General features: G+C 41.6%; 2 protein-coding genes across 5 annotated transcripts in view; one reads left to right on the top strand and one right to left on the bottom strand.

Annotated features, from left to right (window-relative positions):
* USP35 (ubiquitin specific peptidase 35) overlaps positions 1-20964 on the bottom strand; it is a 71098-nt gene extending 50134 nt beyond the window's left edge. Inside the window, exon 1 of one of the 2 annotated variants that reach the window (XR_005649708.1) lies at positions 20309-20964. Coding sequence is in view for 1 of the 2 variants with exons in the window: in XM_039848139.1 (XP_039704073.1) it covers positions 20309-20319 (11 nt within the window). In the remaining variant the exon portion in view is untranslated. The remainder of the gene's footprint in view (positions 1-20308) is intronic. The other variant, XM_039848139.1, reaches the window with a different exon arrangement.
* A 182-nt stretch (positions 20965-21146) lies between these two features.
* ALG8 (ALG8 alpha-1,3-glucosyltransferase) overlaps positions 21147-27350 on the top strand; it is a 19450-nt gene continuing 13246 nt past the window's right edge. Inside the window, exons 1-3 of one of the 3 annotated variants that reach the window (XM_039848146.1) lie at positions 21147-21312; positions 24614-24692; positions 25580-25773. In XM_039848146.1, coding sequence (XP_039704080.1) covers positions 21158-21312; positions 24614-24692; positions 25580-25773 — 428 coding nt within the window. In that variant the 5' untranslated portion in view covers positions 21147-21157. The remainder of the gene's footprint in view (positions 21313-24613; positions 24693-25579; positions 25774-27350) is intronic. The other 2 variants (XM_039848148.1, XM_039848147.1) reach the window with 2 other exon arrangements.

Genomic DNA, 27350 nt, shown 5'->3' with positions numbered 1-27350 from the left:
TCATTTCCATCAGCCAAGGAACAGGCCTGGGAGTCTGGCCTACCCTTCTGCCTGGTGACCCCAAAGCTATTCTGCAGTCAGATCAACTGCCCCAACCCTTCAGAAAGGAGAACCCAGAAGAGAGAAAGCTCAGCGCTGCTATCAGAAAGATAAAACCCAAATAAAACTGTAGCTCTTGCTCAGAAAAGGAATTGTTATAATGCCTGTTTTCTTAAATGTGCATTTTGGTACATTAAAGGAAGAAAAGTAGGTTTAAATCCAGGCTGGCAATGTTGTAAGGGGGTAGAGAAACAAGCATCTTCACATATTATTGGGGTGTAAACTAATGTGATCTCTTTTGAAGAACAAGCTGGTACTATTTATTGACATTTCAAATGTGCAAACCCTTTAATGCAGCACTTCCAGTTCTAAAAATTCATCTTGTAGATATTCTTGTACATTATGCAGATATATATACATATTATTTTTAATAGCAAAAAATGTTAGCAATCTAAATGACTATCAGTTGAGGATTTATTAAATAAATTATTGTTTAATCACATAATGGAACATTTTGCAACCATTTTTTAAAAGTAGATTTGCATATGCTAAAATGGAACATTCTCCAAAGAGTACTTTTAAATTAAAACAAGATTGGGGAGGGCTGGGAGTCGCATGTGAAAAAAGAGTGTGTGTATACACATATAGAACAAAATTCTGGAAAGATAGTAGGAAACTATCAATAATGATTACTTCTGAGTAAAAGGCCTGGAGTAGGAGCTAACTTTTTAAACTTGACTATCTGTTTGAACTGGTTTGATTTTTCCCCCCTTGGCATTTATATTACTTTTATTTTACAAGTACCTAGGTTGGAAAAAATATTCTTATCCAAACCAAACTCTGCTCTTCTAAACTGTTGCAAAGGCCTCCTGACTGAGCTGCTACTGTGTCAAGCATTACGCTCTGCCTTATGCAAAGTTCTGCTTCACATATACTTTCATGTATGAGGTAACTAAGGATCAGTATCTCAATTTTATGGCTGAGGAAATGAAGACTTAAAAAAATTAAGTAACTTCCTATGATGGTTCATTTTATATGCCAACTTGGCTAGACTACAGGACCCAGTTATCCAACTAAATACTACATCAAATCTAAGTGCTGTCGATGTATTTTGTGGATGTGGTTAACATCTATAATCTGACTCTATGATAAAAGAGATTATCCTCAATAATCTGGATAGGCCTCTTCCGATCAGTTAAAAAGGCCCTAAGAGCAAACCTGAGGTTTCCTGGAGAAGGAAGAAGTTCACCTATAGACTGCTGCTTCAGCTACCACCTGAGAGTACTCAGCCTGCTGGCCTGCCCTATGGATTCCAGACTTGCCTAGCCAGTCCCCATAATCCCAAAAGCCAATTCCTTGCAATAAATCAATACCTATCTCTCCCATTCCCTGCCCGCTCTCTTCCTTTCTTCCTCTTTTTCTCTCTCCCCCACACCCTCCTCTCCTCTCTCCATATATATATTCTCCTACAGGTTCTGTTTCTCTGATAGGATCCTGACTTATACATTTCCTAAAATCACAAGGCTAATAAATTACAGGGATGGGGTTCAAATTTAGGTTCATCTGGCTTCGGAGTATTTGTCTCTCCACCAGATGTCAGAGTGAGATTGATGAAACACAAATTGGTTCATGTCACCGGCCCATGTTAATCCTTTTATTAAACCCATCACCTACAGAATTTAAAAGAAAAAATTCCTAGCATGGCTGTGTTTGCCAAATCTCTTATAATTGCAAGTAAGAGAAGATGCAACTCAAACTGGCTTAAGAAAATTTGAGGAGATACATGGATCTATTGCCTCATGTACTAGAGACATTAAGAGGAAGAACTGTTCTCACCAAGACAAGTTTCTCTCCATCTCTCAGCTTTGCTTTCCTTTTTTTTTTAATTCATGATCCCTTTCTTGGTCATGCTGTCCCCTTATGGTGGCAAAATGGCTGCTGGAGCTCCAGCCTGCACACTCCTAGGTCAAGTCCTCAGGAAAGGGGAAAATTATTCTTCCCATATCTTAAGTATAAATTATAAGAACAATTAAATTTGGGGGGCTCTGGTCAGTCTGATGTGGACATACGTCACCGTTAGCAGTGTTGTGCCAAGCATCCATTGGTCTGGGTCTGGACTGTGTGTGGGGGTGAGGCTGGCCCTGACCAACCAACATGGACTGAGAATAAGGTGGAGTAAATTCCTGAATGAAAATCAAGGGTTGTTACTGGAAGTAAGTGAATAAATGCTAAGCAATCCAAAACGTCCACCTCAGTGACATCCAAGGTTGGACATCGCCTGGCCTTTACTCCACTCTTTCTCCCACCCTGTACAATTTATGCTTCGGTTTTACCCAGACATTTGGTTTTAGGTGGGGAGAAGAGAGAAGAGGGAGAGGGAAGTTAAGTAATAGAGCAACGGATGAGGATTCTGAGGGGAAAAAGTCAGCCAATGAGAAATTCTGGGAGATGGAGCTGGCCAATTAATAATAACTGTTACATAGTACCAGGCAATTCTAAGTGTTTTCCATATAGTAACTCAATTGTCAAAACAATACTGTGAGATATTATACTTTTCCTCATTTCACAGATAAAAAAATTGAGTCACAGAGGAAATAAATCACTTGCCAAAGCCCACCACCTGATTTTCAAGTCTTTGTTCTTAATCACTATGCAGTACCATGGAGGGTAATTTGGGGAAGTGAAAATATTCAGGATTCAAGGAAATCATTCAAAATGGGGATCAAGATTTCTGCAGAAAGATGTCCCATCATAGTATTAATTATTGAACATCCACTATGTGCCAAGTGCTACTTTTAGTGTTCATATATATCATATAATCCTCACAAAAACCCTGTGAAATAAGAACTGTCATCCCCATTTTCAGATGATTAATTTGAAGTTAAGTAATTTACTCAGTGCTACACCACTAATTAGCAGAACTCAAGTACATCTGTCTCCAAAAGCCACATTCTTGCCTTTACAGCAAAATTTACAAACATCTTAATACCCAATAATAGAAAAATTGAGTAAATTTTGCTATAGCTACTTGCTCTACAAATTAAGCTACTTAAAATTAGGATTATAAAGAGATTTTAATAGCATGGGAATTTTTCTCATGTTAAGCAAATATTTAGGTGAACAGGTAAAATTGCATATACTAGAGTGAGCTTAACTAGGTTAAAATATGCAGGGAAAAAAAAAAGATTGGAAGGAAATACTCCATATGCCTCTGGGTAGTAGAATTATAGGTGATAACTTTTCCATGTCTTTACACTTTTCTGTACTGTATACATTTTCTACAGTTAACATGTAATATTTTTATAATCAGAAAATAATTAAGGAAAAAATTTTAAATTAAGCTCTGTTTTATTAATGAGCCCTTCTCAGTATGACAATGGTGGCAAAGCTGCAAAAGAGATTAGATGTACAGCCTTAATCATCTCCTATGTCAATGTCAGAGTCCTAATAGAAAAAGAATAAAATCCTAATATATGAGATGGGGACATTTTGGCAGAGAAACCTTAGAATCTTGAACTCTCAGATTCTCCCAATTCTCTGTTCCAGCAGCAGCATCCCCTTCCTTCTTGCCAGAAGATGCTACAAAAGCCCAAACTTAGGCAGGTACTTGATGACACCTGTCCTCCTCAATATCTGACCCTTTCATCACCCCATCTGTTGCCAGGGTCAGTTATCAGCCTGGATTGGAAAAAATAGTCCCTGCTCTGGGAAGAGATGTCTTACACACTGAAGGTACTGTAGGCTCTCGTTGATACGTACTGGAAGGAATCAGAGGAACATGTATAAGAATGGCTCTTGAAGGTATTAGACTTAGGGGGATGAAATATAAGGTTGAATAGGGGATTGTTGTATATGAAGTGCGAGTTGACAGTGATTATACCAGGGGACCCAAAACACCAAGGGTCCCCAACCCCTGGACCTCAGACCAGTACCGGTCCATGGCCTGTTAGGAACCAGGCCGCACAACAGGAGGTGAGTGGCGGGTGAGCAAGCGAAACTTTGTATTTGCAGCTGCTTTCCAGCACTAGCATCACCACCTCAGCTCTACCTCAGATCATCAGGCATTAGATTCTCATAGGAGCACCGGTGTCTGGTGCCAAAAAGGTTGGGGACCACAGCAAAACACCATTATGATCCTCTGGTTATAGTGGGGGATTATGGAAGCCAACAGATAAAAGGGCTTCTAGGCCAAATCCATTTCACAATGGTGAAATGCATTCGCAGACTACTCTGTGGTTAATCTCTCAGTTTCTGAGAGCAGAGATTGGTAGAGATATATTTAGCAGATAATCAGAATCTTAGCATTGGTTTCCTGATCTGAGAAGTTAAGAGCCTTTATAGTGAAAAGGGCCAAGTGTGGAAGCTCTTGATATTTCTCAGCCCACCTACTGCCCCCTTGAGGCCAAGAGAGTAAATTAGAAGCGACACTAAGAAGGAATTGCAGAGGTTAGCGCCATCATAAAAGACCTGACGGATGCAGAAGTGTTCATTCTCATTATATCCCCATTCGAATCACCTCTCTGGCCTCTGCAAAAAGCAGATAGACTCTAGCAGATGATGGTGGACTATTACAAACTTAATGAAATTGTCATCTTAATTATTTCTACCATACTGAATGTGGTATCTTTCCTGCAACACAGGCTCTGGCCCTTGAAATGTGAGTACTGATCTAACAAAAATGCTCTTCTCAATCCCCATTAGTAAAGAGGATGAAAACCAGTTCACTTCATCTGGAAAGGATAATCGTTCACATTCACTGTCTTGCTCCAAGTCTAGGTCAACTCCCTTGCTCCGTCACAGAGATGTCTACAGACCCCTTGATCCTCTACTCATTCTAGAGAACATCAACACTGGTCCACTAGCATGATAACCTCATGCTAGTGGTCCTGGTGAGCAGGAAAAGGAAAGTTCCTTAAATGCCCCCAGTATGATGTAAGTGTTCCATAGCATGAGAAATAAACTCCGTGGAGATTCATGGGCTTGTCATAATGGAGAAGTTTTTAGTGGTTCGATGGTCCAGAGTATGTAGAACATCCCATCTAAGGTAAAGGACAAGTTTTTGCACTGGTGCTTCTACCACCGAGAAAGAGCCACAATGCTTGGTGGATTTTGGAGGCAGCATACACTAGACGACAAATGCTGCTCTGGGCCATTTATCTAGTGACTTGAAAGGCTGCTAGTTTTGTTACAGGCACAGGCAAAAGAGAGTTCTGTAGCAGGTTCAGTACGTTTAATCTGCAGTGAAAATTACCTTAACACTTGGGCATGTGACCTAAAAGATCTGTGGGGTGTAAGGATGCTGTGTGGCATCTCTGGAAAACTCTCCAAGGAGAGTTGCAGCTTTAGTATTCTGGAGCAAGACAATGTCTTCTAACTCAGGGAGCAATTCATCATTTGAAAAACAAATCTTGGCATACTACGGGTCCTAGTAGAGAGTAACTGCTTGATCTTGGGATACCATGGGTGGTAAGCTAAACAGTTGACCCCCAAAAGATATTCATGTCCTAATCCCTTGAACCTGTGAATGCTACCTTACATGGCAAAAAGGACTTTGCAGATGTGACTAAATTATGAATCTCGAGATGGGGAGATTATCATAGATGATTCAGGTGGGCCCTAAATGCAATCACATGCATCCTTATGAGAGCGAAGCAGAGGGAGATTTGATAAAGAAGAAGGGGACAAGGCAATGCGACCAAGAAGACAGGGATTGAAGTAATACATCCACAAACCAAGGAATGCTGGCAGGGAACAGATTCTCCCCTCGAGCCTCCAGATGGAGTATATTCCCGACCGACATCTTGATTTCAGCCCAGTGATACTGATTTTGAACTTCTGGCCTCCAAAATTATGAAGATAATACATTTCCACTGTTTTAAGCCACAGTTTTAAGTTCATGGTAATTTATTACAGCAAGCACAGGAAACTAACACACCAAGTTACTGTACATGGTGTAGCTACCCATCATAATTGAGTATTATCAGATCCACCAAGCCATAAGGATTGCAGCAATGCATCGCAGGACAGAAATGGTATATATGGTATTGGGCCCAAGAAGATCCAGAGAGCACATTTACAATAGACCCAGACTCCCACATCACCTATTTCTGTTATACTCACACCTCTTCCTCAACTCATGCCCATAGCCTGAGAGAGAGGGAATTGGCCCATATCACCAACTGACAGAGAAGGGAAAAAACTCAAACCTACTTCACAGATGGGTTTGTGCAATTTGTTAGTACTAATCAAAAATAGACAGCTACTTCATGACTGATAGACGGCTGTAAAAGACAGTGGTTAAGGGAATCCTCTCAATGGGCAGAACTACAACCAGTACTCTTGGCTGATCATTTAGTGAGGAGAGAAAAGTGACATGAGGTACAGTTCTACATGGTCTCCTGGGTGATGGTGAATGGCTCGAAGTGGGTGGTCAGAGACCTGAAAGAAACAATATTGGAAGATTAGACTAAGGAAATCTGGGCAAGAGTCAAGAACCTGTGGAAGTTAGCATATAGGGCTTTGTATTCCAAGTAATGCCCACAAAAGAGCATTCTCCATAGAGAAAGTGTTTAACCACCAGGAAAGAGGGTGATTCATCCTGTGCATGTAAGTCAGCCTCTCTCCTCAGCTACCTCAGTGCTAGCACAATGGGCCCATAAGCTGAGTGGCTATGATGGCAAAGATGGAGGCTACACATGGGCTCAACAAGATGGGCTATCTCTTATCAAAGATAATCTAGTTATTGCCTTTGCTGAATGCCTAAAAAGCCAGCAGCAGAGCTCCGATGCTGAGCTCCCAGCATAACACCAATCCTCAAGGAAAACAAACAGCCTCTTGGTTGATTATATTGGACCCCTTCAGTCCTGGAGGGAGCAGTGAAATGATGCCTACCCTGGATGACTTTGCCTTTCCAGCCCTCAGTGCCAATACCGGGACCACCATCTGAGAATTTCCAAGGTGCCTGAGCCCACACAGCATTGACTCAGAACAAGGGACCTACTTTCAGAAAAGTAGGTGCAGATTATAGGACTACTGATCATACTATATACTTAATCACCCAAAAAGGTTATTACCAGAATGGTGAAATATTTTAGTGAAGCTCAGTTAAGTGACAGCTCGGGAACAAAGCCAATGGTAATGATGAATAGACAGTTATAGCAACTATGGTCTGTCCTAGTCCACCCCACCCCGCCAGCAAGCAGATCCAGACCATACGAAGTGCTGCCTGAGAGTAAGGAAAACCTGGACTGATGGTAAAGAAAAGTGATGATGAATATCAATTACAATTTTGGGACTACCTGCAGCAGCAGGAATCGTTATCTTGTTTCACTAATTCTCTTGAATTAAATGTTTGCAGAGATAGCAGCCAGCAGCCACACTGAAGAGGACTCTGCGATTAACTGGACTTAGAGGAAAGAGGGGGCATAAGTGGGCCCGAATGGTGCAAGGGAGATGTATAGATGTGCATGGGAACAAAACCAACTCCATGTGTCCTGGATTTCATTTCATCTAAATTTCATACTGTGACCTTTGACCAACCTCACTGTCCTTAACAAGCATATCAAAGCCTTCTAATTGATGATTATCTGTGTTCCTTAAAATGTAGCCATAAATATTTTTGTTAGTTAGTAACAAAATGGCATAGCAACTGAGATAAATATCAAACTGGTAATAGTATTGACTATAAACAATCATCTATCACAAGACCACCAGGAGGAATGCCCTCGGGTTACTACTGTATTCTTTATTCCTTTGGCTTGTCAATCATTAGCACCTGAGTAATACTATAAAAAGAGTCAGGAATCTGAAGAAGATAACAACCTGCACAGAATTGCTGGATCATCTGTTCCTCTCCAACCCAATCTTCCCATAAGTAAATTACCTTATAATAAATTCTGTTATATTCTATGAAGTTGCCTGCTTCGTTTGTTGGTCTTAAGATATCTCTGCTCGTTACAGTGGCCATTATACCTTTGCCCCACAATGAACAGGAGAACTATATCAAATACTTTCTGTGTCCCACTTCAAATCCTGTTAGCCTCATTTCTTATTCCAGCCATTGTGCATAATGTCTACCTTCATGCAGATGCAACGTCACAGTGCCTGGCAACAGGATGACACATGCCTCTTATTTCCAGCCTCCCCAGCCTCTCTAAGCAGCCACAATGAATGACTTTGAGAGTCCACCTAACCCTCATTTACATGAAACCTAAATCTTCCCTAGGACCACTCTTGACCGGCAGGAGACAGAGCTGATAGATAAACATTTTTCCTTTTCTTCTCCAGAGTAAGAAAGTCCTTAAATGCATTTATGATCATATAGCTTCTCAGAAGTTCTTACATATTTGAGCAACCAGTTGCCCTTAATGGTAGCAAACTCAAAATCTTATCATTGTATTTTTTCTCTCACTCCTGCTTCCTGTGATCACCATGTCAAATTAAACTACTAGCATATATTGTCTCAGGCTCTGCTTTCAGAATTTAGGCTCAGAAAAATGTTTTAGGGCTTTAATCAGAAGTGGGAGGCTATTCTGGACTTCTGCCTTTGGTGGCTGGGGGTTGAAGTCAAATGTTTTTTTTCCATTGTGCTCCAAGATTAAATACTGCTATTGTTCATAAAAATGGCATCTATATTTTCTTCCAATGAAATAGGGTCACCTGGTGATAATCAGGAGTACTTTTGCTCTTAGAATAGTTCGCTTTCATCTTTCTCCTGGTTGATATCCAGGGTCTATATAATGTTGATATTTGTATGATCTTCTGATGTGGATAAGGAGAAGAATCCAAACATTGAGATGCTCAGAGAAGCATGGTCTGTGCACCACAAAGTTTGGTGCACTCATGAAGACAAGGTAGGAGGAAACGATGAAAGATAAATGGGCCATGCAAGCTCATGGAGGTCCAACATAGCAGGCCTGACAAGCTCAGTGACCAAAAGTAACCACACAGGATGGTCTGGTCACAAATTCCTAACTAGGCAGGTCACTGCGAGCAGTCAGGTCCCAGGCCTATAGCTTCCTTAGCAAAGGTCAGTCTTTACCTTAGGCGAGCTCTGTCCACTGTTCTTATGCATCTAGGATAACACATCTTTGAAATGTCTGAGTAATTTGCTTTTCCTACCCCTCGAAAGTACAACTGTTGGCACCAGAGCACAAGACCACCAGAGCATGAGACCATAGAACCCCTCATTGTTATCTTGTTCCCCACATACCATCTCTAGTGCTATAAATGCTATTAACTATCCTGTACCCACCAATGTAAAAGAAATATATGTTTCTCCATTTTGTCTTTTATCCAAACCTTGAGACTTCCCCCACTTTGAGTTCTCCCGCCTCCTTAATCTACCACCAATGGATTTCATGCACTTTCCTTAGGTTTCCCCTTTTGATTCTAAAATATAAAATAAGCTGCAAAACTGCCATTTTCCAGAGCATTTTCTCAGTCCATTGCATATGTTGTCAGTTTGGCTCTAATAAACTCGAAAATTCTCTACAGGGTTGCATGTTTCTTATGTCAACAAGACTCCATGGCAAACACTTCCAAGTCAAGGGCAAAGGTCTTAGGGCCTAATAGGGGAAGAGATTGTTTTATCTTCCTTACATAATCCTTCTTCAGAGTATCAAATTGGGAATTTGAGAAAGAAGTATTATAGTAATTAGGAATGCAGATGCTGGCATGTCTGACGGACTGGTCTGAAACCCAGCTCCATCACTCATCAACTGTGGATACCTAAACGAGTTCCTAACTTGTCCAACTCTGCCTGTTCATAATGTTTACATGTGCAAGATGCCTTACATGTCACATTTAGCTCGATGTTTGACGTAGGTAAGTATATGTTAATAACTGAATAACTGTTATTATTCATATTCTAGTTCATATGGAGCTGGGCACCAACCAAAAATGTAAGATTCTGTAGGTTATACCTATTTTTGCCTTCTTTTACCAGAACCCCTAAGAGCAAAGATTACTGAAATAGGTGCTGTCGCACCAGTATCAAAATATATTATAGGAAAAGAGACATTGAAAAACTCTTTGGCACTCAAACTAAAATATTAGTCACTAGCATAGGGGCTTAGTGATATCAATGAGCTAGGAATGAATGAAAACTAATCAGTCAGTTCTTGCCTCTGAAGACTCATGATGGGTAGCTCAAGTTTTAAGGCCTCAAACAGTGAAAGAGCAGCTAAAACTGAAGTCTTGCCAAGAATACTACATGGGGTCTCCATTTTCTTCAAAAATCCTTCAGAAAGTTTCAAGAAATTCCAGAGACAATAAACCTGATTAAGGAAGCAAGTCCGTGCCTGCAGACACGCATGCCAGTGTGCTGGCTGGAAAATTACTGCTTGGGAACATAGGTTATCACCCATGGGAACATAACATTCTAACAATAAGCTTTCTGCTTCTGTACCCCCACTTGTACAACCTACCTGTGGGTTGACAGTTAGTAAATAGAAGAAAAATAGACTTTTGTGTTAAGACAGAATGAGGAATGGGATTTAGGGCTTAAAAACCCTGTACCTCTACATTTTGGGGCTGCTTAATTTGGGGTCCACAAACCCCTGGCAGACACAGCTGGCTGAATAAAGAGCGTGTTTCCTATAACTCACTAATTTCTGGTGGTCTATGTGCCTTTCGGGGGCTGGCAGCTACAACATTAGGAGGCCCCAGCGAGATCTCAGGGAGTGGCCCTGGGATCTAAGACCAGACAGACCTCTGAAGCGGTTGCTGTCCCTGTTGCAGATTCAAAGGGATGGCCAACCTGAGACGTTCCAGGGCCCTTGAATGCCGTGACAGGGTCAGTACAATCATCAAGGGCACAACCTTTAGGACACACTCTTTGTTCCTGGTCCCGATGAGAATCTCCGAGGCCTCGACGTCTGGATAAAAGGTACCTTTCTGTTCCTGTTTCTGTTGACCGGTCACCAGGGATCTATGGACAGGTCGCAGTCATATCTCCCAGACTGTGGCCAGGCCACAGGACACCTCCTCCTGTGCCCTGTTGTCGGATTCTGTTTGTCTTTGGTCTTGTCTAGGTTGTAGGTGGCAAACTTCTCTGGGTCCACCTACACCCCAGTAATTGTTCTTGTCTGAGTGTCTGTTTTGTGTTTTCTGCGCAAGCAATGGCGGGAAGCCAGAGTTCACAGAAGACATCCTTGGGGTGTCTCCTGTGACGTTTCAAAGAAGGATTTGTAGAGGGAGCTGACTATGGCATAAAGTTTTCTCCAGGCCAGACTAAAAGCATTGTGTAAAGTTGAGTGGCTGTCTTTTGCTGTAAATTGGTCTCCGGAGGGTTCTTTTGACAGGGGTTTAGTGAGGAATGTTTGGAAGATTGTCACGGGAGACCCGGGACATCCCGATCAGTTTCCCAACATCAATCAATGGTTAAACCTTGTTCAGACACCCCCTCCTTGGTTCCGCCGGTATGCCCTTTCTCTAGGGGTGCAAGTCTTAGTGTGGGCACCCCGAAACATGCAGCAACTGAATCTCCAAGACAGTCCCTCAGTCCTCTAGTCTCCACCAGAGGACAGTGACTTTCCCCTACCCTATAATCCAGGACAACAGAGGCCAAACAGCACCACCTCACCTCCTCGGACGAGGGAAGGTAACCCCTATGGGCCTCCTGCTCCCACTCCGGGCGGGGCACCAGCCAATACCACCACCCCGGCCACCCTCCCCTTGCGAGAAGCACCACCCCAGGGGCATCACACAGACAGGCTCTTTAGGGTTTACATGCCTTTCTCGACTAGTGACCTGTACAACTGGAAGGCACAGAATCCGCCTTTCTCTGAGAAATCCCAAGCATTAATAGGACTCTTAGAAAGTGTCTTTCAGATTCACTGCCTCACCTGTGACGACTGCCAATAGCTTGTAATTACCCGCTTCACAGAGGAAGAACGCAGACACATTCTGACTGAAACACAAAACATAGCTGCAGGAGGGAGGAGAGTTGAGGAAGCACAGGAACAGATTGAAGAGGGATTTCCCTCCACCCGCCCAGACTGGGGACACAATTCTCAGGCAGGGAGAATGGCATTAGATCGGTACCACCAGATTCTAATTGGGGGAATTAGGATGGCTGCTCGTCAGCCAACTAACCTTTCTAAAGTAACTGAAGTTATACAGGGACCTCAGGAAACCCCTGGGCCGTTTCTTGAACGAGGCGTACCAGGTATACATCCCCATTGATCCTGAGGCCCCTGAGAACCAGCAGGCAATTAATATAGCCTTTGCTGCTCAGGCAGCCCCTGATATCTGGCGTAAATTGCAAAAAATTAGAAGGTTTTGCAGGGATGAACCTGTCCCAACTTGTTGAGATAGCCCAGAAGTTGTTCAACAACAGGGAGGCACCGGATAACCCCAAACATATGGCTAAAATCCAAAGCTATTGTCATCAACCCAGCCAATCTGTTGCCAGACCCAGACCCCAAGACCCCCGTTCATGACTGCATAGATTTCACTGACGCTGTGTGTTCCTCGTGGCCAGACCTCAAAGACTCCCCTCTGCCTGAGGCTGATGAAGTTCTGTTCACGGATGGGAGCATCTTCATGCAGGAAGGAAGGAGGTATGCTGGGGCAGTGGTTGTAACTCTAACTGGCACCATCTGATCACAAACTCTTCCCCATAGGACTTCTGCTCAAAAGGCAGAACTCATCGCCCTCACTGAGGCACTAAGATGGGGAAAGGATAAGGCAGTCACAATATACACTGACAGCTGATATGCCTTTGCCACTGCACATGTACACGGAGCCATCTGCAAGGAAAGAGGGCTTCTGACTTCAGCTGGGAAGGACATCAAGAACAAGGGGGAGATCTTAGCCTTACTTGAAGCCATATAGATGCCTAAGACTCTTGTTATTGTTCTTTGTAAAGGGCATCAAAAAGGGAATAGTCCTGAGGCTGAGGGAAACCGACAAGCCACTGCAGAGACAAGAACAGCAGCCACAAGGCCAGTGGGGCCCCCAGAACATCTACTGACTGTTGTCCCTTACCCAGAACTGCCTCCGTCTCCGACCTATACGGCGGAAGAAGAACATATATTTTCAAGATAAGGGAGCCGCTAGGAACCAACAGGGGTGGTGGACAACCCCAGATAGAAAAATCAGATTCTCACGGCCCCCTCACCAACTACACCAGACCACACACCTAGGGCGAACTAAGATACTCCAAGCTTTAGACCCCTACTTTCACTTGTTAAAAGAGAGAAGAACTGCAGAGGAGATTGCCTCGCGATGCCGAGCTTGTGCCCAAATTAATCCAAAGAAGAGGAAGATAGAAGAACCTAGGCATAGGGAAAGAGAAACTTATCCGGAAGACTTCTGAGAAGTAAATTCCACTGAGGTAACCCCGACTGTGGGGGGGCTACAAATATTTACTTGCTTTTATAGACACCTTTTCAGGATGGGTAGAGGCCTTCCCTACCAGGAAAGAGACTGCCTTAGTAGTTACTAAGAAACTACTACAAGAAATTCTCCCTCGATTTGGTCTCCCTGGAACTTTAGGGTCGGATGACAGGCCAGCCTTCGTAGCAAAGGTAACACAGCAATTGGCTAGCTACCTAAATTTGCGATGGAAACTCCACTGCGCCTACTGGCCCCAAAGTTCGGGCCAAGTAGAGCAAATGAATTGGACCCTAAAAAAGACATTAGTCAAGTTAAGATTAGAAACTGGTGGGACCTGGGTAGAACTTCTCCCCTTTGCTCTTCTCCGAGCCAGGTGTACTCCATATATTAGTGGATTCACCCCATTTGAAATTTTCTTTAGAAAACCCCCACCTTTAGTACCTAGAATAGAAGATGAGAAAAAGGCAGAACTATGTAACCTTTTCTTACTTAAGTCTTTACAGGCCCTTCAAAGTGTACAGAAGGAGATTTGGTCCCAGGTTTGTGTTGCCCACTCAGCCCCAGGGGACAGACTTCCCCATCCATTTCAGCCTGGGGACTCTGTGGATCCGGAAGTTCACTTCCAAGGGACTAGAACCCAAATGGAAAGGACCCTTCATTGTCTACCTGATGATGCCCACTGCAGTTAAAGTAGATGGCATCCCATAATGGATTCATCACTCTCACGTGAAGGCAGCACGAGAGTGGACAGCTCAGGAAGACGGACCCTTAAGACTAAGACTCAAGCATACATAAGTATAACCCTTTGTTTCTTCCTTTTTTCCTCTTTAGCCCAGGCATTCGACTAGCCACAACCAAAACCAGAAGGAGCATTAATAACCTTGCTAACGACAATACACAAGGTCTTAAATAAGACCTCCCTAGACATAGGACAAGATTGCGGGTTGCGCCTAAACCCAAAAACCCCCTTATTATGTCGGGGTAAGAACTCCCTTAAACTTAACTGAGCTCAGCAGGCTAGAACTTCAAGTCGATTCACCAGCAGAAGTAGTCCTCCAAAATAGAAGAGGTTTAGATTTATTATTCTTAGAACAAGACAGATTATGTATGGCTCTAGGTGAAACCTGTTGCTTCTATGCCAATAACTCTAGAATAATTAGAGAAAGTTTACTACTAGTACAGAGAAATTTAGATGCCAGGGAAAAACAGAGATTAGAATCAAGTAACTGGTTTCATAGGATGTTCAATTGGTCACCATGGCTAACAACCCTCTTATCTGTTGTAGCTGGACCTTTAATCATCCTCCTCCTCTTGTTAACTTTTGACCCATGTTTCCTTAATTTCTTGTTTGCATATATAAGGAAGAGAATTAATTCTATTAAACTTTTAGTATTACAAAATAGAGGCTATGAGCAAATTCCGCATAAAGTATCAAGGATTTGATTTTCTGCTAAGGCCAGTGGGAAATGTGCTAGCTGGAAAATTACTGCTTGGCTATTGCCTATGGGAACATAGGATATCATCCATGGGAACATAACATTCTAACAATAAGCTTTCTGCTTCTGTGCCCCTGCTTGCACAACCTACCTGTGGGTTGACAGTTAGTAAATAGAAGAAAAATAGACTTTTGTGTTAAGACAGAATGAGGAATGGGATTTAGGGCTTAAAAACCCTGTACCTCTACATTTTGGGGCTGCTTAATTTGGGGTCCACATACCCCTGGCAGACACAGCTGGCTGAATAAAGAGCGTGTTTCCTATAACTCACTGATTTCTGGTGGTCCGTGTGCCTTTCGGGGGCTGGTGGCTACAACACCGGCACCCCCTCCCACCCCCCCAAACCACTCCCAAACCCCCCGGACCCCCCTACACACACACACTCCTGCTTGAGGGCTGGGCTTAAGAAAAGACTGATTTAATGTATAAAGTTGAAGAGGGATCAAAGAGAGCTCATTCAACATCCAGTTTTACTAAGGCATTAGAGGAGTGTGAGGAATGCGCAGGTGGTGATATCTGGTGTCACTGAATAAGAACCATGAGCTAGAACAATTCCAGGCTGGCCCTCTGCTTTGAAAGCACTTCTTAGCCAAGCAGATGGGTTTTAACAATACGCTACCCAGCAGGCCAACCAGGTCCCCACTGTGAAGCTTCAGATATTAGGTGGGGTTCAGAATGAGGTGTAGTTGGTAGAACAGAAAGGAGTAACTAAGAGTCACCTTCTCGTTTTATAGCTAAAGTATAGAGTGGAAGGTGACCTGCCCATGGATACGCAGCAAGTTAGAGGCAAAAGTGGGGCAGACCCTTAGCCTCTTTCTTTTGTATTGCAGAGATCCCTACCCCTCGAAGGTACAACCGTTGGCACCAGAGCACATCAAATTAACATCACCCTATTCATTTTTTTGATTCACTTTTTTCAATTCATTTTTTCTCATCAATCATCAATTCATTTATTCAACAAATGTTACTAAGGGCTCTAATAGGGAGCTGGGGTAACAAAAACAAAGGAAGTACAACCTGATTCAGACCCCTGGGTAAAATACTCATAAATATACAGTTAAAAGAAAGTTCTACACTGTAGAAGATGACTGGCAGTGGTGCTGCAACAGGCCTAGGATTTGATTATTCCCTCCTTTAAGCTCCTTTATGCCTAGCACATACCTCTAATTGCTGCAATCATCACAGTCTATCCGGAAGCCTGAAACACTGCTGGAGGCAAAAATGATAAAACTGAAGCTCTCCTACTTCAGGCACATCAGAAGGCAGGGGTTTTTGGAAAAGACAAAAACACTGGCAAAAATAGAAGGCAGCAGGAAAAAGGGAAGACCAAATATGAGAGGATTGACTCCATAAAAGAAGCCATACGCATGAGTCTGCAGGAGCTGAGCAGGGCTGCTAAGGACAGGACATTGTGGACACCACTCATTCATTGATAGGGTCATCAAGAGTCAGACCTGACTCAACAGCATATAACACATATACATGCTTGGGAGACACCGAAGCGCAGGAAGGCCAGAACCACCATGTAGGTGGCAAGATAATATTACATTAGACAGTCCTGAATTAAAATCCTACTTCCTCAATTTACTGAGTATCTTTGGGCAAGTTATTCAACACCTCCAGCCTCAGTCTCCTCATTTGAAAAGTGGGGATAATCATAGTACCTATCTGAAAGGATGGTTGTGAAGATAAAAGAACAGGAGATGCTCAGCATAATGTTAGCAGACATCAGCCCTCAGGCAAAGCAGCTCTTATTCTTATTCACCCTTGAATTACCACAGCGTAAGACAGGCCCTGCACATCTTGAGGGCTCTGTTGACAGAACACATAGGGAAAAAAAAAAAACATGACAAGGAGGACAAACTAGACACAATAAATAGAGGGCTCTCCCACAAGAGTCTGCTATTTTTTTTTAACCTAGAAAAAATCATGTTCCTGATATCCTGAGGTTGTGGTTGAGATATCTATGGCAGTTTTAAAATGTCAACAAATTCTTTGATACTCTTCCCTTTGAGAGGTGTTGTCTAACTGCCCTCTGCTTGAGTTTGTGCTGGACTTACTAAGTAGCTTCTAACAAATAGAATAGAGCAGAAGTAACCACGTGCACTTTCAGAGGTTGAGCCGTAAAAGGCATTGCAACTTATTCCTTGCTCTCTCTTGGATTACTCACTCTCACAGCGACCAGTTGCTATATCCTGAAGACACTCATGCAGCCCTAGGAAAGGCTCACGTGGCAAGGAACTGATGCCTGCTAGCCTTGGAAGTGGATCCTCCAGTTCCAGTCAAGCCTTCAGTTGACTACAGCCCCTAATGTCATCCTGACTGCAACCTCACAAGAGACCCTGAGCCAGAACCACCAGATAAGCCACTCTTGAATCTCTGACCACAAAAATTATGAGATGATAAATGTTTCTTGTTTTAAGCCATTAAGTTTAGGGGTAATTTGTTATGCAGCAATTGAGAACTAATAAAACATTTAAATGCAATACTGTTCATTTTTATTTTAAACTTGGAATTTGTTTCTTTCTGGCTTTAATTACCCTCCAAGTGACTTTATGAATAACCATCCTAAGATATAAAAGCATATAATATATTGGACTAATCACAATCTTTGGCTCAAGTTTCAAGAAATATAAGAATTAAAAATAAAAACAAATGTCTAGGTATTCAGAACCCACAAAGCTGCTGTGGTCAGAGGAATAATCAAAATCTGAGCACCCTTCCTTTTAGAGAGAAGCTTAGTATAGTGGTCAAGAGAGCTTCCAGTCACAGCAATGTACCAGAACTGAGAGGAGACTAGATAAACTCTTTAGAAAGAAGAGGCCAAGTCACAAGGTCTACGAAACACTTCACTAAATTCTGTATTATTCTATCTGCTCAAGTTTTCCAGGCTGGAGACCCTATAAAAGTGACATTGACCCTTATCTGCAATTTCTCTCCATGTCCCAAATCTAGTCATTCTGGGTGATATACCATGAGGAAAAAGCAGGGAATCAGGGGTAGGAGAGACTTGGCTTGGAATCCTGTTTCAGAAACTCAGGCCATTCGACAAACATTGAGTGCATATGTTGTACGAGCAGTAGTGATATCTCAGCTGCTACCATAGTGAGTAGAAATTAATAAGGTCCCTTGTCAGTGCCAATCTGATCAAGAAGGGAAGGTTCGATGGTGAGACACCCAGTTGGAAGAATGCACAAAAGGCCAACATGAGAATGAAATGGCAGGCACCAACTTTATTGCAGTTCTATTGGGGGAAGTGCAGTTCTATTGGGTGGGGAGGGCAGGCACGGTACTGCATGCACTTCTTCCGCTCCCCTTCTTGTGCTCCCCTTCTGCTCTCAAGGGTACTGCATGACTCCATACATAGCAGAGTACAATAGTAGCATTCAGCCACACATGCATGATACAATAAGCTGAAGTATGTTTACATATTTTAGGCACAGGTGCCCTACTACACTAATGTAACATTCTAAATCTGGGGTCCTATTCCTAGCTGTGAGCCTGGATCACCGCCAGACCTGGGACCAGCCAGGTCTGGGACAAACATCCTTGCCCTGATGGAGTGAATACATAGTAGAGGAATTAAATAATCACAAATAAAGGTAAAACTGCACTCAGCTGACAGGTGCACAGGGTAGGCTAAGAGGTGATCAGGGAAGATTTCCCTGGGGAAGTGGTGCTTGATCTCAGAGGTAACAGGTGGAGAGGGAACTAGCCTAAGGAGATGTTAAAAACAAGACAACAGGCCCAAAATGAAGTTACTTATGCCAAGCCCCATGTCACTAAATGGAGACTTAATAACAGTTTCAGCTCTCCCAGAAATGGAATCTTAAACCAATCAGGAGTCACCTAATCAGCATTAGTTAGGTGATCTATCTGATACACCCCTGCCATCCCCTATTGGGAAAATAACCTTGCAATAACCAATCTGCTTTTTGCCTAGTTTAATATTGTTCCTGCTCCCCTCTGCCATACAAGTCTTTCATTTTGTACAGCTCTTCAGAGAGTGGATGCTAGATTGGATACTGATCGATACATAAATCATTAAATAAAGCCAGTGAGATCTTAAATTTTACTCAGTTGAATTTTGTTTTTTAACAGGGAGAAGGAATAATATTCCAAATAGAGGAAACAGAATGTGTAAAGGTGCAGTAACAGGAAAGAATATGGCATGTACCACAGGCTGAAAGCAGGTCAGTTAAGCTTGAGTGAGAACAGGAGGTGGAAAGGAGTGGATGAATGTGAGAGGTTATCAAGGAGGCCAAATTGACAACAGCAGTTAGAGATATTTTAGGTGGAAGCAGACAACCTGACCAATAGTGGCTTACAGACATAAGTGTGTGTGTGTGTGTGTGTGTGTGCGCGCGCGCGTGTGTGTTTCCTCAGATAATAACAAGTTTCCTTAAATAACAAGAAAATAAGAATTCTGGAGGTGGGAGGGATTTGTTTGGTGCTTTATCCTCACAGCTGCATCCAGCTCCATGCCTCATGGTAAAGTCCAAATCAGGAAGAATGAAAAAAGAGGCAAAATTTATGACAACTGTCTCTTTTATCAGGAAAGGAAAACCTTTCCCAGAAACCTCCAGCAAACTTCTGCTTAATAAGTCTTACTAAATAGAACTATTTCATCAGGCCGCTCCTATCTACCAAGGAGGCTGGAAAACCAACTGTTTAACTTTTCTAGATTCTTTAGAAGTGATGGAAAAGGGAGAAGGGGATTGGGAGTGGCTGTTGAATTAGAAAATTCACAGTGAGTTTGCAGGTACAGGGCAAGGGAAGTGAACAACTGGATGATTGGTGTCATTCTCTGAGTGGATAACATAGAAAGATCACGAGTTCAGATTTGGATATATTGAGTTTGAGGTGTGGTAAACTGAATAATGGCCTCCAAAAATATCTGTGTCCTAAACCCTGGAACATGTAACTATCACCTTATATGGCAAAAGGAACTTTGCAGGTGTGATTAAGTTAAATACTTTGAGATAGATTATCTTGAACTATCCAAGTGACCACTAGATGCAATCACAAGTGTCCTCATAAGAGGAAATGACAGGGAGATTTGACTCTAGAAAAGTAATAGATGTGACAATAGAAGCAAAAGGTTAGAGTGATGTGAGAAAGGGACCAAGGAATACAATCTATCTCTAAAAGCTGAAAAATAAAAGATCTTCTCCTCACAGCCTCCAGAAGGAACCAACCCCGATGACACCCTGACTTTAGCCTAGTGAGACTAATTGTAGCAGCAGTAGGAAACTAATGAAAGGTGCCTTTAAAACACCTAAGAGATGTCAGGCCAGCTTCTGAATATAAGGATCTGGAGATGAGAGAAGAGGACTGAACAAGAGATAACAATTTGAATGTTATATTCTAATGGGTGGCATTTGAAATTGTGAGAGGGCATAAACTCATAGGAGAGTGACACTGCCACGTACCTGCTTTGCATCTTTCAGCCAGGTGCTTAACTTCTCTGAAACATTATTTATTAAACATTTATTCTGTCCTGGCATCACATCAAGCAATTTATATGCATCCTCATTTAATCCTCGCAACCACTTTATGAGGTAGACACTATTTTTATCTGCTATTTACAAAAAAGGAAAACGAAGTTCAGTGAGATTAGTCTTTTGTCCAAGATCAGACAGTACACAAGGGAGACGAGACCAACTCTATTTGTTGTGCCTTGGCTTTTATGGTCCAGGAAACCGCAGCATCGATAAGATCTATGAGTTTGTTAGGCCTACTGAATCAGAATCTGAATTTCAACAAGACCCCTAAGTTATGCACACAGTACGTGTGAGAAGCACTAGACTCTAGCCTCCAGAATGGGTTCCACTCAGGCAAGAGCTGCACCAAGACCCTAGCTCAGAGTTCTAGAACCACATGTTTCTCACCTCTGTATCTTTGCTCATACCATTCACTACCTGGAGCAAACACTCTTGCTGTAACCTTCAGATTACAATTCTGTCTCCTCCACTATGCGAACGTCTCCAAGATCAGATACAGTTCTCTGTCGCCTGGGTACCCTAAGGCCAGGCAAAATCAAGACCCAAAGCGGACGCGCAGCAACTAAGTGAACTCAATAAAGAAGTAATAAATGAAACTTAACTTGTCGCCTCAGAGACCCGCGCAGGCGTACGACACCCTCCCCAGCCGCCGAAGGAGGCGCTGCAGCAAAAGAACAGCGAGCGCGAGGTTTAAATGCCAGAGCTCTGGCCTCCAGCGGGCTGGGCGCTGAGCGCATGCGTGCAGCCCGAGGCGCCAGCTCAGAGGACCTTCCCCGCATGCGCGGAAGCGAAGCCGGATGTGGATTGAGTTGGAGGAAAGAACGCGGCCCAGTGGCAATGGCGGCGCTCGGAATTGTGATGGGTGGTGGCAGTTGGTTTTCGGCTTTGGTACTCGGGGTGACTCTCCTCAAATGCCTTCTTATCCCCACCTAGTAAGGGACCCACACGGCCAGGGGCTGGGCGGGGAGGCCTACGGTCGGTTAGGGCGGGAGAGAGAAGCGCGGATGTGAGAAGAAAAGGGAACTTGGAGGTTGTGTAGTTCCCACTCCGTCTCTGCTATGCTTCCCATTCCACCGATTGATTGTTACTTTACCTGAGAACTAGATCTTAGCCCTGGACGGCTGAGTTCAGGCCTGGCGTTGTCTGACTTTAATGTTTCTGAGCCTCAGGGTCCTCATCCGTAATATGCAGATTAAGAGCACCCACCTCCACTATTCATTCAGCCGTTCATCAGCCGCCTGCTGCACTATGCACTGTGCTAAGTCCTAGAGATGCAGTGGAGAGAAAGACATTTCCAATCTTTGCATCGGTGGAGGCAGATACGCAAAACAGGAAAGTTTCAGATTGTGCTAAGATCAGTAACTAATAGAAAGTGACTATGGGGCAAGCCTTTACTCTTTTAGGAGGTAATGTTTGAGTCACAATCCGAAGGATAAAAAAGAATAAATGTTAAAAGCAGTTCGAGCATAGGAAAAAGCAAATGCAAAGGCCCTGTGGTAGGAAGGAACTCAGCATTTTCGGAATACAAAGTGGCCATTGTGGCTCAAGAGCAGTAAGTGAGGAGTTAAGGGACACAGGATGAGATAGGCAGTGGCCAGATGACACAGGGTTAGACTGCAGTATAAAAAATGAATGCAGGACCAAGACTGAAAGCATGGAAACCAGTCAGGAAGCAACCACCAAGTGGTAATGTGTATACAATAGGTAGTCAATGTTTATTAATATTAGTTTACATTTTCTGTTTGTCCTTCCTAACTCTTCTCCCTTGGCTTTTCCCTTCAGTTCTTTTTTCCCTTCCCTCCAGGTTCCCCTACCATGTTTAGAGTTTGATTTATTGGTATCTTTTGGTTCAAGTTCTTGGTGACCTTTTGTTGAGTAGGGAAGAGTTGTATGTGTGGAATGTACATTCATACCGATGTGTACATCAGCAATGAAATGTATATGTAGATTATGCAAAATGACTTAACCAGGGACATGGGAAAAGGATTTAATCACTTGATCTTTCTGCATAACTGAAAGCAAATAAAAATATCTATATTTTAAAAGCAAATTGGAAAAATCTAAAATGTAGGAAATTCCTTTTAAATTAAAGTGAAAGATTTTTTTTAACTGTAGGTTTGTGCATATAAGGTGATGTTTCTTATTTTTGTTACTTCGGCCCAGAACTGTCTTCAGGATTATTTTGAATACTGCTTTTAATACTGGTCCAGGATAAATGCAGATGTATTCAACAAATTGATTACTAACTGCTTTATTATGTACCAGTTACTGGGGCTAAGCACTGGAGGGGAAGACAAAATGGATATGGTCCCTAATTCTGTAAAGGCTATAGTTTAGTAAGGATAATAGTTCCAGAAGCAAATCAGTGCAAATATGTAATTACATAATTATATTTGTGTTAAGTATTATGAAGAAAAAGAATGGGAAACCCTAAGGGGAGTAACAAGAGGGACTTACTTTACATTGAGTGTCAGGAAGGTCTCTGATAGTAGGCCCGAAGACACCTAGTACATGTCTTTTGGTAAACATGTATACATTTCTGTTGAGTGTGTGTGCGTGCTCATATACACACTTAGAAATGGAATTCTTAGGTCTCATCAGATCAGTTTTGAATTGTGATTTTGAGAACTGTGAGAAATTCCGGCGACATCGTAGCAAGAAGTTGGAGATGTCTGTTTCTAGAACTCAGGAAAGAGACCTGATTTGGGAGTCATCATTATACAGTTGACAGTGAAAGCAATATGTTTGATGAATATTGGAACAAAAAGCAATGAACAAGACATAGCAGTTGACTAGAACACTCAGGAGAGAGTTGTCTCTGCAGACAGGTTGTGTAAAACACTGGGAACTACTAATCAGGCTTTGCTGTGGAACACGTTGACCTTGGTGAGCAATTAATTCAACAAGAATATATTGAGCCCATCCATGTATCAGGTACTATTCTAGACATGGAAAGCAGGTAGAGCAGCAGACAAACGGAAGAAAAAGTTTCTACTAAAAAGAGGAGAAAGGTTGCAAAACATACCACCCCTAAATATGCCTCTTTGGCATAAAGATTGTTTTGGACTGATTATTTCAAGAAACTGTAGATACAGGAGAGGTTCTGAAAACAAGAGTAGAAGTTACCCTTTTGCAAGGGAATTTTACATTAGAGAGGGAGCCTTTACCTGAAAAAGAGCTATTATGAAAAATCATTTTTTTCACCTGAGAGGCGGGTCAACCTTTGTTTACCAAACATTTTCTCTCCTCACCTTCCCATGAATTGTGTTTCCTCCTTTGAAGACTCAGACTCATATCCTTTTTCTTAGCTCAGGATGGTACATAAGCCTCAGTCACCTGGTACTTTTGAGTGCCATATCTTTTTCATATCTTTTGGGGCTCCTGTTCATACCTGAATAATTAAAATTTTTTTTCTCCTATTAATCTGTCCTATGTCAATTTAATTCTTAGATTAGCCACAGAACCTTGAAAGTCAGGGGAAATGCTTGACTATTTATAGTGAAGGGGAAAACAGTAAACAGGGAGAATTTGGAGACATGGAAAAGGCAGGACAGGACTTTTCCCACCTTTGCTGTCTGAGGAACTCCTACTCTTGGAAGAAGATCCAGCTTGTCTGTGAGGCCTTTTACAGATGATGAATCTTGTTAGACTTCTTTGTGAACAAGAATAAGTCACCTCTGAACAATAGCCTAAGGGCCTCCCTTAAGAAAAAGTATGGGATATGTGGGATATAAACCTAAAAGCAGCAAACGAACAGGACAAACAGACTCATATGGACAATAGACTAGTGGTTATCAGAGAGTAGGAGAGAGGGGAAAGGGAAGGTAGATGGGGGGAAAGGGGTCAAATATGTGGAGACAGAAAGAAATCTAACTATGGGAGGTGAACACACAATGTAAATATATATATATGCCTTAAAGTATACAGCTAAAACTTACTGTATTTCATTAACCAGTGTCACCATAAAAAATTAATTAATTAAAAAAATAAAGTATAGGCTTTTGGACAGCCCTTTAGATAACTCTGAGACCCTTTTCACTTACTTGTAGTTCCAACTTTGCCAGAGGAGGTCTGGCCTCCAGATAAGTGAGGTATTTCAGGATTATATAATGTCCATTTGTGTCTGTGTACAGTGAGCTGTGACTATGGGATGTTGGTCCATTTAAAAGCGTAATGTTAGAAATGTGAAATTGATAAATTACAAAATCTCATTCATCTGATTATTTCAAATAGCCATTCCACAGATTTTGAAGTACACCGAAACTGGCTTGCTATCACTCACAGTTTGCCAATATCACAGTGGTATTATGAGGTAAGTTTTAATTTTCACCTTTTTGGTTGTTTTTTTTTTTTTTAAGATGATGTGTGAAATCAGAAAGTATTACTGATATTAAAACTGTTTTCTGTGTGATCATAGGACAAATAAATCTTTATAAAAAGCCTTTCCTCAGTTCTGCCCTCTGGCACTATTAGGGAATCCCTTTACTTCAGAATAAATTTCCCAGACTATATATTGGGAATTACAGTATCTGCCACACCCCTTTAGAAAGAACATTGGATTGAAAAAGGAAAAATTGGGTTCTAGGCCTGGCTGTGCCACAGCATAGAAAGTATATTGCATCTCTCTGAGCTTTAGTTTCTCATCTGACACATGAGGATTTGGAATAAATTGTTTCTAAGATACTTTCTTTCCATAATATTTTGTGATTTATGCAGAAAGGAGTAATTAAATGTGTGTGTAGGCGTCTGGTAATTTTCAAACCATTCTCTTATTATTTATAAAGACCATGTCTTTATTTTTATATCTGGTTTGAATAAATTGCATATGGTACTCAGTTTACAAATTGAATCTCTGAGACAGAGCTTGTACCTAAGCTAGTGAATCATTGGTTATGCCATAGCTCACTTTTTGTATTTAGATAAATAGAGCTATGTCATAATCAAGTTTATTATTGCAAGATGTTCAGATTAATTTCCTTTGCGGTATAGTTGACTATTTAAGTTAGTTGAAGACCGTATTAAATAACTTAAGATACAGGTTTCGATGTTCTACTCAGTGTTAACATACAAAATTGTTCTAATTATGACATTTTAAATGCAATTTCATTTCATGTCCTTTTTTGAAAACTAAAGAATCTTCTCACCTTCTTCGTTTATTTGGTTACCTAGGCTATGTTCTGTCTTCAATTTTTACCACAGGCTACTTCAGAGTGGACCTTGGATTATCCCCCTTTTTTTGCATGGTTTGAGTATGCCCTGTCACATGTTGCCAGATATTTTGATCAAGAGATGCTGAATGTCCATAATTTGAACTATGCCAGCTCAAAGACCTTACTTTTCCAGAGATTTTCCGTCATCTTGACAGATGCACTCTTTGTGTATGCTGTGCATGAGTAAGTCTGGAAATGTCATTTTGTGTGGAAGATATTGAGGAAATATCGTATTAAACAGTATTAACTTGTTCCTCATTTGGGGAACAAGTTCATATAATAGCAAATGCTAGAATAGTCTAAAACTGTATGCATTTTAAACTGCTCAGTGAGTCATTACAGTAAGCAATCTAGCTGAATCTTGTGGAAGAAAATGGGGGATAAGATAGGGTCACAAAGCAGAGGTAGAATAAGAAACTGTTGTGCAAAGTAGTCCCAAGTAGAGTTCCAGGACTGTTTCTCCTGCCCAGATGGCCTCACATGCTTTTCTTTCCTTCCTTGTAGCAGGCCTCTAGGGGCTTCCATGACCTACCCTGTTCTCTAGGACACACACATGTACATACAGCATACACATACTCGTGAACACATATGCATTGTGCTAACTACCAATGGTGTTTCCAGCCTAGTAAACTCAAGAAATTCTACTGAGTGCTTTTAGTTTTCTCTGAATTCTTCCCTTCATGAAGACTCTTCACTAATTTTAAGTTGTGTTCATATTTTATATCTTTATGTTTTGCGTCTTTTACTTCTAAATTAAAATGTTTTGCACAGTGACTCCCAGGTATGCTCTCGGTTAATGTTGGTTTATATTCTTTTGTGATACTTAAGCTTGCTGATATGATGGTGACAGAGTGGTAACTGATGTCCATTCAATGACTCTTGTCATAAATTGATCATTTCTGTAGGTGATGCCCTCTGGAATGAACCCTTGTCCCATTCAGGAGAGAGTCTCTTGGGAAATTTTTACCCCTGCTCATTCTCATGGTGTAACTCCTGTTCAGCACCCTAATTTTCAATCTATTTATGACCTGGCAAGTGTTGGAAGGGAAGGGAAATGATTTTTAATGCACTCCTTTTAACTCAAATTATTTGAATTCAGGCTCCCAGGGAAAATGCATACAGGCAGAAAGAGGGAGTAGAATTCAAGTCCATCTGCAATGTAGGGAGAGCAAGTTAAGTAAGATAAAAATTGCTGAAACCAGTGCCAGTTCCCAGAACCAGGCACTATATATAGATTAGTAGCTTAATTTTTTCAATTACCCTGTAAGGTTACTAACTGAGGTTCATTGGGGGAAAAGCAGGCACCTTTTGCTACTCTTTAGTTCCATCTTTATTATGTCTATTGTTCATTTTAGATGTCTGTTTTTAGAATATGCTAATAGTCAAATGAAACACATTTAAAAAATTTTTTCGTAGCATAATACATTTTCATTATCAAAATTTTGGAAAACAGAAGAGCACATGCACAAAGTAAAAATTACTCCACTATCACTATCAACATTTTTTTTAATTATGGTGACATTGGTTAACGAAATCCAGTAAGTTTCAGGTATACAATTCAACAGTATATCACTATCAGCATTTTGATGCACATTATTTCAGTCTCTTTTCTATGTCTAAATATAGTTTGTATAAAATAAAAATGATATCAGATAATATTGTCACTTAATATATCTATGCCTTTAGACATACATTTTTACATAAGTGTTTTTAAAATTATTTGGACAATCAGAATCTACAATCAGAATCAATCTCTCTCT

The sequence above is a fragment of the Pteropus medius genome, unplaced genomic scaffold, assembly GCF_902729225.1.
Source record: "Pteropus medius unplaced genomic scaffold, Ma_sr-lr_union100, whole genome shotgun sequence".
Classification (NCBI taxonomy): Eukaryota; Metazoa; Chordata; class Mammalia; order Chiroptera; family Pteropodidae; genus Pteropus; species Pteropus medius.
This window is presented reverse-complemented; position numbering and strand designations above follow the sequence as displayed.